This window comes from Propithecus coquereli, unplaced genomic scaffold, assembly GCF_000956105.1.
Source record: "Propithecus coquereli isolate 6110/MARCELLA unplaced genomic scaffold, Pcoq_1.0 Scaffold184, whole genome shotgun sequence".
Lineage (NCBI taxonomy): Eukaryota > Metazoa > Chordata > Mammalia > Primates > Indriidae > Propithecus > Propithecus coquereli.
In genome coordinates, this window is record NW_012143190.1 from 4,136,176 (window position 1) to 4,147,751 (window position 11,576).

Below are 11,576 nucleotides of genomic sequence, written 5' to 3' on the forward strand. Positions count from 1 at the left end.
TTCCTTCCCATCTGGATCAGTTGTTCCTTCTTGCCTTTAGATTTTTGTTTGGATAATGACACGCCCTGTTTAGTCTCTGAGCCAGTAGGTGGTGTTTGTGGGTTAGATTCGACCACACCCTTTATGATCAATCAGTAGATTCAGTAAAAGGGTATGCAGAATGACCTCCATGTCAGTAGGTGGCACTTGCTGGGAGGAGCAAGCTGCAGTGCTGTTTTGGGGTCCTATAGCCAGCTCTTGTTCCTCTGAAGTAGCCCTCTTGTGCCTTGGGGGATGAGTGGGGCCCTAGGACTTCCAAGTGTGTCCTTATTCTGCACCTCAGTGGGGGCAGGTCAGGGAGTGAGTCTGGGTAGGGCTGGGTTGTGTAAGCCTGCCCTCAGGCTCCACAACTGCTGTTAGCAGGGGTCAAAAGTCTGTTCTTTGCTTCTGTGAAAAGCTGCTGGGAGGGGCTGAAATGGGTCCATTCAGCTGAATAGTCTGGGCTTGGGGGCTGGGGCTGTCCAAGACCCGCACTCTGGAGCAGGTCTTGCTCCCCTCCACCCTCCCCCACTCCGTGGCCTCTCCCAGGCCTCTGCCAGCCAGGAGGACCTCAGGCCGTTGTATATTCCCTGGCTGTGATGTGGGCCAGAAGATTCCCTACCCAGGATCACAGCCTGAGCTGGGTGCAAAGCCCTCTTTGGGAGGATGGTTGCCGCTCAGGCATGCTGATCTACCCTTGAAGTCACACACTCCCCAGCAGGCTCTTTCACAGATCTCCCTTCTGTGACCCGGAGCAATGTGATCGTCACCTGGATGTACGGGGTCTGGTCTGCAGGCCTGTCCCCTGGGCCCTGGAGGTCAGTACCTGATCCTGCCAGGGTGAGGGGTGCTGGTCTTGAATCACCTATAGGGTGCCCAAGCTGGATCGATTTCACTCCACCTCCAGATTTGCCCTGCTCTCCTGGAGTCACCAAGCAAGCAGCACTTGGGAGGGCTGGTGGGTAGGGAGCTCACTGTCTTAGTACCCCTCAGTCTGCTGTAGGGCCCCAAAAGGAAGGGTCCCGTTCCTTGGAGATGCCTCCGTGTGATGGCTAAACAGTCTCTCTGGGCACCCACGGGTAGGGAAGGGGAAGGAGAGAATGGAGCAATATGGCGTCTGCTGATAGGCTCGGGTCTGCGTGGGCAGGTGTCCTGAAGGTGCTGGGAGTCTGGTGCCCTGTCCACAAGAGGCTCACTACTCACAAGCGGCAGCCGTCTCTGGGCTGGTGTTGGCAAGTCTCTCCAACTGCTCAGGATCCCACCAACAATCCAAGATGCAAGGGAGGGAAAAGTTAACCGCTCCACCTACCCTTTTCGCTGGTCTCCAAGCCTCTCAGGGACCTTTCTCCTTCCAGTTATCCTCCGCAACATCTTCCTGTGGAGTCTCCTGTAGTTTCAGGCACCCTTCCTTCCGACCCTCACCCAATCTATGTTTTTTTGCTAGTTTATTTTTTTCACTTTCTTCTACAATTTGTCTTTTTTGCAGAGACACTCTGACTGGTGGCTTTTCTCATCTGCCATCTTGGCTCCTCGATCAGTAAATGTTTTATTAGCATTAAAAAGGAATGAACTATTGATACATGCATCAGTGTGGATGGATATAAAGGGAATAATGCTGAGTGAAAAGATGCCAGTCTCAAAGGTATTACTTCATTTATACTATGTGACAAGATTACAGCGTTGGAGAACAGAGTAGTGATTTCCAAAAGTTAGGGATGGAGGGGGAATATGTGGCCGTGGGTAGTGGGAGAGAAATCTTCATGGTGGTGGAATAGTCTTGTATCTTATTGGCAATCACAGTTACACTACCCACATGTGTGATAAGAAAGCATTGAGCTAGCATTACAAATGGTACTGATGTCCATGTCTTTTATATTGTACTATAGCTCTATATGATATAAACATTGGCAGAAAGGAGATTAAGGGGACATGAGACTGCCCTGTACAATCTTTCCAACTTCCTGTGAATCCATAATTATTTCAAGATAAAATATTCTTAAGGCTGTCTCACAGAAGCTAACAAAGCCACTGTTCACATTAAACAGCTTTGAGGTCCCACCCAGCTCTATTCCAGTGCAATGTTCTGAGCCATTATAGAGCTTGCTTGAGGAGGTCTTGGAGGTTCAGAAAATGCTTCTGCCATGATTGCTGGTTTATTGATTACCACCAATGCCTCTGTTAATAGTGGTTCACAAGCTGAACTCACCCTGAAGAAGAGACAGCACAGAAAGGGAGTGTCATTCAGAGGTGAATTGGCAGCTTGCAGAGCCATGCCATTGGCATAGAGAAGGGCATCATGCTGAGACAGTCAGGATGACTTCTTCAGTGTCACTGAGAAAAATAGGAGAATCTGATAATGAAGGAGGCTCCCCATAGCCACCATCTCTTAAACAGAAAGGGGTAGATGTAACTTTCAGAATCTTCAGGATTAGGGAATTGAACTCTTGGGCCAGTAATGTTGTGTAAATCCCCTTGTGTAATTCACAATGGAACTCACTGGGAGATTTGGAGGAAATAAATTTCTTGCACACAGAAAATGTAGCTTGGGCCATAAATGCCAGGCGCTTCTTTCTTTTAGGATCCTTCTTGTTGGCATGCCTAGGTTTTCAATTCAGAATCTGAGGACTTCTTAGAACTGTCCAGCAGAGGGACCCCTGTCCTCATTTGTAAATTCCTGTTTAGGTAAACCCACCTCTAACTGGCTGCTCCGTGACCCTCACAATGAGGAAAGTGAGCTGAGAATGGCTACATCTTCCACCGAGGAACAGTGGGAGCCATGAAACACTTTAAACAGGGCAAGGCATTATGAGGTTTAGACTTCTATGCTATGGTGGTGTGGGGACCACTGGGCTGCCAATGTGCAGGTGTGATTAAGGGGCAGGCCTGAAGACAGAGATCATGAAAAGGGAAGCTGGCAAGTCCAGGCAGGAAACAATGGCCATAGGGCTGCAGAGAAGAAAAAACACTGACTTTACAAGGTGGCAAAACTAGTATAATCTGACAGCTAATCAGACTGCCAGGTTTTCAGTTTTGGCAGCTGCATGCAGGGGTGCAAGGAATGATCCTTTATCCTTTCTTATGTTATGACAGTTGGTGCAAAGGTGCCGAGTTGTGGTTGTGCCCATAACTTTGAAGGCAAATGAATAACATGGGCTGCATGTCCAGTAAAATGGGTGTTACTGGGTCCATAGGGACCCGGCATGTACTTCATCAATTATGGCCATGATTGGTAACTCATGTTTGCTGATAAGGTTGGTTTATGTGTGGCTTTGACATGCAACTGGCCCTTTTCTCTATTGCTCTTGGGAGGAATAACTTGGAGTAAAATTATTCCAAAATACATATCATCTTTTTAAGGTAAATATCCTAAAATATTAATTTGCTTATATCTGAACACCCTACATAGCAGTACACTGTATGAGAATTATTTTGTAGTTTCTCTTCACTAGGAATCATATGGCTTCATGTGAAAGGGCTTATATTGAGATTACTGTATAGCTTTGGTGGGAGTTTGCACACACTCACCTTTAAACTTTTCAGGCACAAATTGGAAGCACTCTGCTCTAAGGCAAATAATTTTGGACACTCAGTATTCCATTTTCCATGTGTTGGAACAAACTGCATGTCATTTTTTCAGGAAGCCTGTGGGTGGTCTTTTCATCAGCAACTCTCAGTACCACCTTGACACTAGTATGGTTGTATTAATAAGATGGGTGCACATATCCTGATAAATCTCCAATTCCATAAGCAGCTCTCTTTGTGAAGAAGTTTTTGCCTTCACTGCAGATTATTCCTATTACATATATTTCCATATGAGGAATTTCAAGGTAAAACAGTATTGATTTGCTTAAACTTCTTGAAGATGTAGTTGGCTGAATTGATTTCAAGGCTAATTGTAGTAATTTATGTCATCATCCATTGTGTATAACAGTTCCAGTTCCATAACAACCTCATTAACATTGGATGTTCCATGGGGTTTTGTTTTATTGTATACCAGTTTAAAAAATGAAAACTAAAATACTGATGTAGTATTTCTGGTTTTAAATATTAATGAGGTGGAACAGTGTCAACCGTTATTTGCCATTTATATTTCTTTCATTTTTGTCATGTGATACCTTTTGCTTATTAACTTACAACAGTTTTATTTTTTGTCCATTTTATAGTAAAAAGCTTTGCACTACTTCTACATTTTAGCACTTTCAAATAAGTGGATCTTGATTTTGTTCCTACTTCTTTTTCCCCTGTATTTTCCTATATTCTGGGTCTTTGATTTCTGTATTCTACTTCACAATATTAGGTATTCTTTCTTAAACTTTTCGGTTGCACATTTGGCTGATTTAGTCTAGTTATTTGTAACAGACGGATTTCATTATCGTTGTAATTTATATCTCATTACAAAGTAATCAAATTTAGGCCTTCAGCCCTTGGCATTACTTGGAGAAGGTCATTAGAGGTACATCAGATATGAGATAAATGAGAGGTGTGAGAGAGAGCTTTGTAAATGGGAGGTAAGTCTTTCTACCACGGAGCAGGGCCAGATCACACCTTAAGTATGACACTGAAGTCATACATATGATGCTACTTTCCAAATTTTTCCCACAAAGAGCATCTTGCTCAAGTACCCTACCAGTAAATGATTTGGAGAAAACTATACAAACAATCATAAATAAACTAAAAACAAACAACAAGAAATACAAGACCCCATGTGCTACTTTGTTGTGCAGCTAAACTTCCTTTGCGGGTAGTTCTCACCTGGGATATTGCTGTCTCCTTCAATGGAGATTTGTTGTTATTGTCGTCTCATCAAAATAACTAAAGACTGATTGTAGGCAGATGTGCAGGACTCTCTGACCCAAGGAATTTACAGGAATTTCCCTCCGAGTTTCCGGAGGACCCAGCCACTGGCACTACTTGCAGATCTCTTGGAGCCTGGCAGGTCCTGCGGTGGGACTAACTGCCCTTGAAAGCTCGGATCTGCAGATGCTGGGGACAGACTGCGCGCCTTGAGAGTTCCTGTCCTAGTCAGCTTCCTAAGGGTCAATATTGCAGGACCTATGGCAGCAATCAATGAGGGAAGCTTGGATTGGATTTGAAAAGGAGGCCTATGATAAAAGAGCGGGGAGGAATGAATGTTTGAGTACAGATATAGGTAAGGTTATGGGTGAAAGGTATGAAGCAAGTAGTAGCCACAACCTACGTATCCCGGGGTGTGAGGTTAAACCCCCCAGAAGGGGCCGAAGCCGCAGAAGCAGCGGTAGCATAGCTGATCGGCCACTAGGTGGCAGGAGAATTCCACCACCGCGTCTTAACTCCCTGGGACTTCGGCTTTACCCGGTGAAGCTATATATACGGGTTTCTAGATTCCGACTGGACAGTACGGGTGGCAAGCAGGGCTGATGCTCACCTTCTAGGGGAGAGTATGTCCTCAGGAAAATCATTTTGTGTACACCGTCCTGGTGTGTAAGCGAGTATCTTTTCCCCAGTCAGGCCAGTTCGCACCTAGTTCCCTCCTTCCAACACCAGACTCTATACCCAAGGGCGGACCACAGCTATTTAGTAGCCTCATTCATTGCAAGCTGACCCACTCTGTATGTTAGGGTTAACCCTACCCTACTCCCACCCATCCCCTGAGCTTCCCTTAAGTCTCCGTGTTGTTAGGAATCCCCCTCCCACCGCCTTCCCTAACCTAGCCGCTACTGCTTGCAATCCACAGGGTTGGAGGAAGCCTGTTTTTTCCTTTTCCCTGATATAAGCCTGGATATTTTATAGGGAGACAAATGTAAACTGCTGGGCAATCACCCCACGTCCCCCTCCCTCCCCAAGCCACATGACTGACAAATGCCCCTTTTGCTAGTCTCTCCACATGGCTAACAAACCCGGTTATCTGCAATCCCACAGGTGGATGGCCCTCCTACCCTACATACTCTTAAAGGAAATTTTCTGCTTTAAATTACAACTTTACCGGCTTGGCACTAACTCACATGTGATTTAATTAATCTCCTTGAACCTTACACCTTCGCCTGCAAAATGCCTATTTTGAAGGATTATTGCGAGGATTAAATCAGACGAGGCACATGACCCCTTCTTGATTTGGCCTCACTGACTTGTGAAGTTTTACTTTTGGATTAATGGAAATTTTATGCTTCACCACCTGCCACAATCACTGCATCATCGTAAAGATGAATGGCGCACTTTCCTTGGGAAATTGTTTCCTCCTGGTGGTGTTTACTATCACTGAGAGTAGTCTTGGTGTGTGTCTACTCAGAAAGCGTGGCAAAACTTGGCTTCCACCATCTAGAGTGAAAATGAGAATAAAGACAAACACTTCCATGTTATGCTGAAAGTATATTTATATATAGATAAAGATATAGATATTTACTTTTCTGTAGACAGTTTTACTGATGAGTCATTTTAACGTTCAAAGAACAACCAATTACAATGCTACATAATCAGTATCAGAATGAGATGGATAGCTTCTCAATTCATTTCACAAAGCCAGCACAATTCTGATACCAAAACATAACAATTATAACACAAAACAGAGAATCACAGATTTCACTTAAAAATACAAATGCCAAAATACCAAAGAGAACAGTAGCCAGTTGAAATCATCACCACATGAAAATGTACAAAACTTTGGCAGATATGGAACCAAATGGAAAAATCCAAACTTACACACGTGGAACTGGAACATAAACACCAGAAACAAAATACTCCCTCCCCCATCAGTGGCCCCAGGAAAAACAAATGAACAAGATCTCTGCTTCACTTATTAATGGGGAGGGGGACTGTTGGTGGGGCTGCCCGGATCGTCACCGGCATCAGAATCATCCTCATCTGTATCGTCAGACTCACACTCTGCCAGCGCTTCGAAGTAATGGAATGGCCAGCTCTGTGGATCTTTCTTATGGAGCTTGGCCAGAAACCTCAGGACGAGCATCTTGCTGGTTTCGAGGAATGCTCGAGGGCCCCAGAGGAACTCATATTCTGCTGGCTCAGTGCAGGGGATTTGCCTGTACTCTAGGTACTTGTGCCTCACAAACACTTCGGTGATGAGCTTCTTTGCATTTCCGAAGAGACCATTTGTCTCCTGGACATCCAACCCTAACTTGAACAGAAAATTAAAGATCAGATCCTCCCTGACACAATTGCCCTTCATGAAAATAAGGCTCAAGACTACCATCAGGAGCCCTAGCTTGGGCTTATCTAAATAGGATGTCACCAAATCACCTTTAGGATGCCCCAGCTTGTTGATGATAATATAGGAGTGGTTTGTGGTATCAGTTTCCTTCAACTGATAACCAAAGGCACACTCCAGCTTACTGTTGGCACTGCTGAAAATATCTAAGCACTCATCTTTATATTCTGGGATGATGACTTTCACCATCTCTGAGCGCTGGATTGGCACTTTGGTTTGGTCCTTGACCAAGAGAAACTGCACCAATGCATTTGCTCTCTCATCCAGGGGAGACAATGGCTGTGCCTCCACCTCATCCTGGGTGGCACTGGACCTCTGAGAGAGACAGGGGACCTCAGAGATAAATAAGGTATGAGGGCCACCTGGGCCTTCAGAGATACCCGGGCCCCTGGAAGTGCTTGGCCCCTCCCAGGCACTCAGGGCCCAAGATGTGCTGGGACCCTCCCAGCCACTCAGGATCCTAGAGGTACTAGGGCCCTCCCAGCCATTCAGGCCGTGGGGAATGCTTGGGTGCTCCCAGTCACCCAAGACCTGGATAGGGCTTTGGACTGCCCAGGCACTCAGATTCAGATTCTCCCAGGACCTTTGGTCGTGCCAGTCATGAAAGGCCAATGTATGGCTGCGGCTGTCCTCTTCAGGTTCCAGATGCTTCTTCTTCCTGGTGGCTTTGCCAGAGCGGCGTGGGGGCTCGACGGAGGTCTTTGAGGCTTCTGGAGCAGTGGCAGTTGCCTGGGGGGCAGCTGCTGTAGCCATCAGGATGGTGGGCACTGCTTTGGATGCCTTTGAGGCATTCACATTGGGCTGTGGAACCCATGGGCCTGCAGGCAGGGCCTCTGCACAGGCAAAGGGATCCTGCAGAGGAAATGGCAGTGACCTCGGGGCCTCTGGGGTGGCAGAGGGGCCTAGAAAGGCATTAGAAGAGGCAGGCTGAAAGTGGGAGGTAGAGGGAAAGACCCTTGAGGTGGCAGTGAAGGTCTCCGATGTGGCAGGCAGGTTTTTCCAGGCAGTTGGCAGGTGTGCTCGTGTAGCTGAAACTGCCCTGGGAGCACAGAAGGTGGCAGCAAAGATCATGCGGTCCTTTGAAGGGGCCCTCCGTTCCTTCGAAGAGGTCCTACGTTCTTTAGAAGAGCCCCTGGGTTCTATAGAAGAGGCCCTGGATTCTCCTGATGGAGTCATCAGTGATTTAGCGGAGCCCCGGGGAAAATTTGATGAGTCTACTGGGGCTCCGGGCTGGGCCTGAAAGACTGCTGGGGGGCCTTGCCAGGAGGATTGGTGCTGCACCGCAGGCAGCTCTGCTTGCGGACCCGAGGGCTGGGCCTGCTGGGCGGGTAACTGAGTTTGCAGGACTTTCTGGGAGGGCGGGGCTCCCCGAAAGGGCTGCTCCTGCTGGACAACGGGGGGAGCCTGCCTCTGGGCCTCCTGGGCAGGCAGGGGCTGCCAGAAATGAGTGGGGGCCTTCGGGGCCTGCCAGGCTACTGCCTGAGTTGGCTGCACCTCCTGGAACTCCATCGACGTCGGTAGCTCATGTGGCACTGGGGGCTGGCCTTTCGGAGCTTGCCAGATGATGGAGGGGCAGTGCACAGCCTGCGGGGCAGACAGTGGGACAGACAGCGGGGCCGGCAGCACAGGCTGGGGCACCTGCAGGCCAGCGGGCGGCGCCGCGGGTACCTGCGTAGCAGCTGCAGCCGTAGGCACCTGCGGCGCCGCCTGCACCTGCGGGGCCGGCAGCCTAGCCTGCGGGGCCTGCCGCAAAGGAGGTGGGGGTGGCAGGGTCTGCCAGAGAGGTGGCTGGGTGGCCATGACCTGTGGGGCAGGTCGGATGGGCGGCGGTGCCTGGCGGATCAGCGGTGGTGCCTGGCGCATCACAGGTGGTGCCTGGCGCATCACAGGTGGTGCCTGGCGGATCACAGGTGGAGCCTGGCGGATCATCGGTGGTGGGCCAGGGCGAATGGGCGGTGGGCCAGGGCGGATGGGTGGGGGGCCCTGGCGCATGGGCGGTGGCCCCTGCCAGGCAATTGCTGGCGCCTGCCAGGTTACCTGCGTGGCCTGCCAGGTCAGGGGTGTAGCCTGCCAGCCTTGCGGCGTGGCCTGCCACCCTGGCGAGGTGGCCTGCCAGCCGGGGGGTGTGGCCAGCTGCGCAGGGGGTGCCTGCGGGACCTGGGGAACGTGCGGAGGAGCCCTTATAACCTGAGACTGGATTTGCAGGATCAGTGGTTGACCCTGCGGGGCCCAAGAAGCCATAGGCTGCGCAGGTGGGGCAGCCGGTTGCACTATCGGTGCTCCTGAAGCTGCAGGCTGGGTGATCGGAGCTCTCGAACCTGGAGGATGAATCATCAGGACTCCAGGACCTGGAGGCTTGGCCATCGGTGCTGCTGAAGGTGGAGGCTGGGCCATCACGGCTCCCGGAGGCGGAGGCTGGGCCATCGTGGCTCCCGCAGGAGACTGGACCATCAGGACTCCCGGAGTCAGAGGCTGGGCCATCAGGACTCCCGGAGCTGGCGGCTGGGCCATAGGTGTCCCCGGAGGGGGAGGATGAGCCATCGGTGTCCCCGGAGGGGGAGGATGCGCCATCGGTGTCCCCGGAGGGGGAGGATGCACCATCGGGGTGCCCGGAGGGGGAGGATGGGCCATTGGGGTGCCCGGAGGAGGAGGATGGGGCATAGGGGTTCCCGGAGGTGGAGGGTGGGCCATAGGGGTCCCCGGAGGGGGAGGGTGGGCCATAGGGGCTCCGGGAGCTGAAGGATGCACCATCAGAACTCCCGGAGTCGGAGGCTGGGCTATCGGGGCTCCCGGAGGCGGAGGATGGACCATTAGCACTCCAGGAGTAGGAGGCTTGCCCATCGGGCCCCCCAGTGGGGGAGCCTGGACCATCGGACCCCCTAGGGCTGGAGGCTGGGGCATGGGAGCCACCGGGGTGGGCAGCTGGCCCTGAGGGGCCTCCCAGGCAGGCTGGGGTGCCTGCCAAGCGGCCAATGAAGCCTGCAAGTCAATTGGAGGTGGATCCCAAGGGACTGGCGGAGCCCGGGAGGAAGCGGGCGGGGCCCGCATCAGAACCGTAGGGCGGCTATAGACAGGCGGCTTCGGGGCCTCCGCTGGAGGACTCGAATCACCCAGATTCTTACTTAGCTGCGACATGTCCCTTTGCTGACAGCTGGTGGTCTTTTCCTCGGACAGCTGCTGGGCCTTTTCCTCCAGAGAGAAGAGAATGCCTACGTGGCTGTTCAGGCTGTTCGGAGGCTCCCTCTCGGCTGAATGCTGAATAGGAAGTGAGTGCTGCTCTCGCTCTGCAGCTTTCCGCAGTAAGGAGGAGGGGGAAGGGGGCTCAATCCCGCCCCTTCCCCGCCCCCGACCACCACAAGTGGATATTGCATAGGGGCGTCTACCAGAGTCCTGGCTGACACAAGATCTCTTCTCACTCTGTCCAGTCCCCAAGCACAGACTAGTCAGACTTTACATGGATGAGTTTTCACAGGGGATTGACAGGAACAGATCCATGTTTTAGAAAAATCACTTTACTGCAGTATAGAATAGGATTAGACCACTGGAAATATGGAAGGTATCCAAGACGGGGGGAGATGGTGTGGTCTGAGCTCAGATATGAGGTGGGGAATGAAAAAAGCGCATTTATGTAATACGGATTCAGGAGTTTTAGTAGACTGCTACCTGTATTATAATTTAATATATGAGTCAAAGAAATGGAGAAGGCACACAAGTCACTGTCTTGGGAAAGTGGAAAGTTGGGGCAGTTTACTCTCTTGAGGACACAGTGGGAAGCACAGGGTGAAAGAGATGAGGAGTACTGACTGAGACGCAGGGTGTTTGCGGTACTTCGGGACTGCCAAAGAGAGATGCCCTGTGGGCGCTCTTGGATGATGGCTTGGGATTCAGAAGACAACTGAGCTGGGAGCCCAATATGCCTACTCATGAAAAAGAGATATGAGAGTGCAGGTGGTTGCAGGAGAAGAGAGTTTATAGTGAAACTCCTGACGTCTGTTTTGAACACAGACATATTAGAGAGAGGCAGAGAAAAGGGATGGCAAAGAGTATGGAGAAAAGAAAACAAATCACAGAAATCGAGATATTCCAGAAATTGAGGGAAGACGGCATTTTTAATATGGGGAAAACTGCCTGTGGAATGGCTCAGATGAGGGAACAGAGTGGATTTCTTAGAGTTATTTTTCAGTTGCAGAGCAGAAAAAAGAAATTTTAAAAACGGAAAGCAAAAGATGCACTAGAAAATGATAAAATGTGTGAATAAACAAATCCAAAGTTGATATATAGGAAAAATAGATGAAAAATAACAGAAAATTTCTGAGAAAACCACTCATGGAAAAAAAATTAGTTTAAAAATGAGATAAGT

The 11,576-nt window shown here is 49.9% G+C and overlaps 1 protein-coding gene across 1 annotated transcript; it reads right to left on the minus strand.

The window, feature by feature from the left end:
- Positions 1 to 6,350: 6,350 nt before the first annotated feature.
- LOC105808946 (melanoma-associated antigen D1) lies at positions 6,351 to 10,455 on the minus strand. Its single transcript, XM_012642703.1, has one exon. The coding sequence runs from the start codon at positions 10,349 to 10,351 to the stop codon at positions 6,791 to 6,793; it is 3,561 nt and encodes a 1,186-aa protein (XP_012498157.1). The 5' UTR covers positions 10,352 to 10,455; the 3' UTR covers positions 6,351 to 6,790.
- Between the last annotated feature and the right edge of the window lie 1,121 nt (positions 10,456 to 11,576).

Coding starts and splice junctions, on each gene's coding strand:
- LOC105808946 (XM_012642703.1), bottom strand. CDS start 10,351: ATGTCGCAGCTAAGTAAGAATCTGGGTGATTCGAGTCCTCCAGCGGAG.